Source organism: Etheostoma cragini, chromosome 4, assembly GCF_013103735.1.
Source record: "Etheostoma cragini isolate CJK2018 chromosome 4, CSU_Ecrag_1.0, whole genome shotgun sequence".
Lineage (NCBI taxonomy): Eukaryota > Metazoa > Chordata > Actinopteri > Perciformes > Percidae > Etheostoma > Etheostoma cragini.
Genome location: NC_048410.1, coordinates 23185087 through 23189036, shown reverse-complemented (window position 1 = coordinate 23189036; position 3950 = coordinate 23185087). Strand labels below are relative to the sequence as shown.

Genomic DNA, 3950 nt, shown 5'->3' with positions numbered 1-3950 from the left:
GGGGGAGAAATCATGGAAACCGTCCTCTCTAAGAACCTCAGTATGCTCTCATTCATTGAAACCCACACTCATTGAAATTTACATTGCATGTGTGTTGCCTATGAAATTCACTGTATTTATATAGCGTTCCTCCAGTCTTCAAGACTAATTAAAGAGCTTTTATACTGTACAGGTACAGTGGCACGTTTTTTCCTAATAGCTGGTTATATTGACATTGAGAGATGTTCTTATGAAAAGTTCCCCATGCCAATCTTTAGGTATGGTGAAGGGTACGTGATGATGTGGGGCCTTTAATGCCAATGGCCAAAGGAACTTTATCAGGATGCATAGTATCCTGATCCATGAAATAACTGCCCTTTAATAATACAAATCTGCCTGTCTCTATGGGAATTTAACATAGGGGGGGGTGTATGCTTATGCCCCCTGTATTTTAAGGAAGAACATTTATTTATTGAATACATTATACATTATTCATTCACAAAGAAAACTGGTGTCCTTAAAGGTTGGATTTTTCTTATTTTTATTTAATTAGGCATTAAGATCAATTTTCTCAAAGTTCTTTTTTTAAATTCTTCTTTTAGTCAACTTTAGCATGGGTGTGTAAACTTCTGCAAGCCACTGTAGTAGAGAAATGGTTACAAGATGGGTGGGATGCACTGAACAAAACAGCCCTAGACTGTCCGATAGTGAATAATAAACAATCGGACCAGATTGTTTTGTGGTTGGTTTCCCATCCTCTACTGACATCATCCTAAGAGGTGATTCGGAAAGCAGAGACGAGCTCGGAGAACAAAGTCACACAAAGCGTGGTTTAGTTCACAATCTTCTAAAGGTTCAATGAAACGCAAACTCTTAACAGCTCCTGTGTGACCCAGGTTAGACAGCCCTGCAACGCCCCGGATCCTGGCGGGTTTGTGTCAGCTCCAGAGTGACAGCAGCAGCTTGTTTAATATCTAGGTCATGATTTCAGCACTGGGGCACTGTCAAGAGCCGGTCGTATTTTAATGATAGCCATGAATGACAAACTCAGCAGTGATTTACAGTTGATGTGAATCCAAACAAAAGAATTTGGTGGTGATACTTTGTCAAGTGGTGTGTCCGTGTGTGCACATTAATTATAGAGCAGTGCCAGTGTAAGGTTGTATAAACACTGTGCTGAACCCAGCTCAACGTCGACTGTTGGCTCAAAAATAGCTTAGTCACTGATGCAGCAGTGGAGGCTGTCGAATACCAAACTGACCCATGTCTACTGGGGGACATGTTATATTCAGACTTTAGAGATGCTACAGCTTCCTTTACTTATAAATAGATAATGTAATTTGTAATGATGAGCACATTGGTTGAAGTGCGTACTTACTTTCGTATTTTCATGGCTTCTTCGTTGTCGTGGCGGAAGAAGTCATAGGATTTATAAGCTCTGACAGCCTCTCTGCGGTATAAGCCCAAGTTAAACACTGAAAAGTGAACAAATGACTTTAACACTTGGCCCCCGCGGTGCTTGTTTGAAGTCACAGATTGGGTACATTTTAGAAAGGAATTACAATTATTTTGACTCACGTTATGCTAAATTTATTCTCCTATTCTGATTATGATATCCCTTCCACACACATAAATGTCAAATGGGGTAAGGGTTACTACATACAAAGTATTTGAAATAGGGTTGTGGCTGCAAGCGGGGGGGGGGGGGGGGGGGGGGCATGGGGATTGATTACACCCACCCCCCAATCCATTGAGTGCTGTCAATCTGAACATTGTGATTTGATTAACAGTGTGACTGTTACTTGGTTGCCTGTTTTGCCAATCTTCCCAGTCCTTGACATGACACATGAATCCAAAATTCTGATATAGGATCACCAATTACAATTTAAAAACAATTAAAACAAATGAAATTAATGAATTTGATGTTTTATTCAGCAAAACGTTGTTCTATCCTATCCAATATTTCTAAGCAGAATTTCTATGCTGTATTCTGATAAAATGTCCCCTTTATGAAAATGTAGAGTCAAGACACATTGGAAGACACTTTAACAGGTCTTCTTACTACCTTTGGTTGGGACTCCGATCCAGTTGAGGTAGCGTGTGAGTTTCTTTGACATGTAAGTCTTCCCTCTTGCAGGCAGGCCGATCATTACGATCACCGTTGGAGAATTTGTCATATAGGAGGCCCATGCTGCACAGAGAACAGGTGGGCTATACATTTATGAAGCACATTAATAATAACCCTACACAGCTGTATAATGTCCATCAAGTACATGTTAATCACCTATATAATGAAAGCTGCGTAACGGGCAGACACATTAAGTAAAATAGATGTAAAATGTCTTGGAAAATTATATTTAAAAATAAATGAAAAATGAAAAGGTTCTTATGTTGACATCCTTGTAGGGTTAAAGCAATATAATAACTAGGCCATGTGTGTACGGGACAAAAATAATTATCTCTTTAAAAGCAAATCTCAGTGGACTGGTTTGAAGAAATTAGAAATGGAACTCCTGAGAGAGAGAGGCAATTTTCTCAAGGACATGGAAACCACAGGAGGTGTCACACTTTTTTCTTTTTCACCTACAGAGATTACATTTGCCTTTCTCGTGAGGGAGTCTAAATGTGTCCCAGAGAGTAGATTCAGAACTTGTGAATTCAATCCACAGTGAACAATAAAAGGTGTTTTACTTAAGTGCACCTGTAGACTACAGCAGTCATGCAGAAAACCTTGTTCATGTCTAATTATAGTGAAAGACTTTACTTACAGCATTTCTTCTCTTTCATTCTCAGGTCTGTTTTCTTGGCTTCCACTGAGTTTTCAGAGCCATTGTCTACCAGAGTGCTTGACATGTTGAAAGTCTAGTTTGAGTGAAAATCAGCTCTCTTTTTTCAGAAAAGGTGGCTGGTCTGAAAAAGAGTCAGAGAAACGGTATTATTTCCATTAATTTCTGATAGAACAGAATCTTGCACACGAAGCTATTGGTTCTCTAAAAACAGAAGCTGTTACAGGTCTATGTAACGGAGGTGGGCTAACATGAACCACAAGACATCATAAAGGAAAATAAATCCGCTTGGCTAAATATGTTATCCTTAAAAACCCGCAGATGATGTCCTCTCCAACCGGGGTGACCGTGTTCATGCGACACTGCATCTGCCATGGAAATTTAGAACATAACCCACCTCAAACATAATACAGGACGCGTTTCTAACAGCATCATATTCGGTTGGTTTCCGTATTCTTTACCTGGTCGGTAAGAATGAGCCTCTGCGGCCGCCGTTGAACACTGTCGGCACAAGGATGTCACGATCTGCCGGACCGAGAGTTTGGGAACAACGCTGCGGCCGAAGGAGCCCGTCTGCCCGGCCTGTCCTTGGCGCTGAGGTGCTTACTTGGCCGGCAGGTGTCCCTCCAAGCCGTATGCCTAAACGTCATATTCCACCCCCCACATTACCGTAACGTTGATAATAGATAATACGTCAAGTCTAGTATGAATACTTCAAAACACAGTAAGGGCTCTGCACAGGACGCAGCATTAACCCCAGAGCTGCCAACTTTTCCCCAAACCTCGGAGTGAGATTTTGGGGGGGGGGGGTGACCCATATTTTGCCGCGTACAAACAATTTCTTTGGGTCTTTATCCTTCAGGGTTTAAATTGGGATTTGTTATATGTGGGGGGATGGGGCTCTCCCTAGTGGGGTCTGGGGGTATGCCCAACGTTGCAGTATCGTATATGTAGTATAGTATATATAGGCCTAGTATAGCACAGATCTGCTTCATCAGATTTCTGCTCATGTTTACAACTTTGTGCACATTCAAAATATAACTCCTGTTATATAGGCTGTATGCTGCGCATTATCGGAGGACTACACGGATGCAACGCGTCCCTGCCCCCAGCAGAGCGGGTCCACCAGCCGCGCCGCTCACCTCTACTGTTACAGAGCGAGTGGACACGAAGCGACGGACGGTC

The 3950-nt window shown here is 41.9% G+C and overlaps 1 protein-coding gene across 4 annotated transcripts in view; it reads right to left on the bottom strand.

Annotated features, from left to right (window-relative positions):
• Positions 1 to 3426, bottom strand: part of pfkfb2b (6-phosphofructo-2-kinase/fructose-2,6-biphosphatase 2b) — an 11339-nt gene extending 7913 nt beyond the window's left edge. For all 4 annotated transcript variants that reach the window (XM_034870186.1, XM_034870187.1, XM_034870188.1 and 1 more), the window contains exons 1-4: positions 3227 to 3426; positions 2748 to 2889; positions 2045 to 2170; positions 1358 to 1454 (exon numbers count right to left, since the gene is read on the bottom strand). In XM_034870186.1, the coding sequence (XP_034726077.1) occupies positions 1358 to 1454; positions 2045 to 2170; positions 2748 to 2832 (308 nt within the window). In that variant the 5' untranslated portion in view covers positions 2833 to 2889; positions 3227 to 3426. The remainder of the gene's footprint in view (positions 1 to 1357; positions 1455 to 2044; positions 2171 to 2747; positions 2890 to 3226) is intronic.
• Positions 3427 to 3950: the final 524 nt, after the last annotated feature.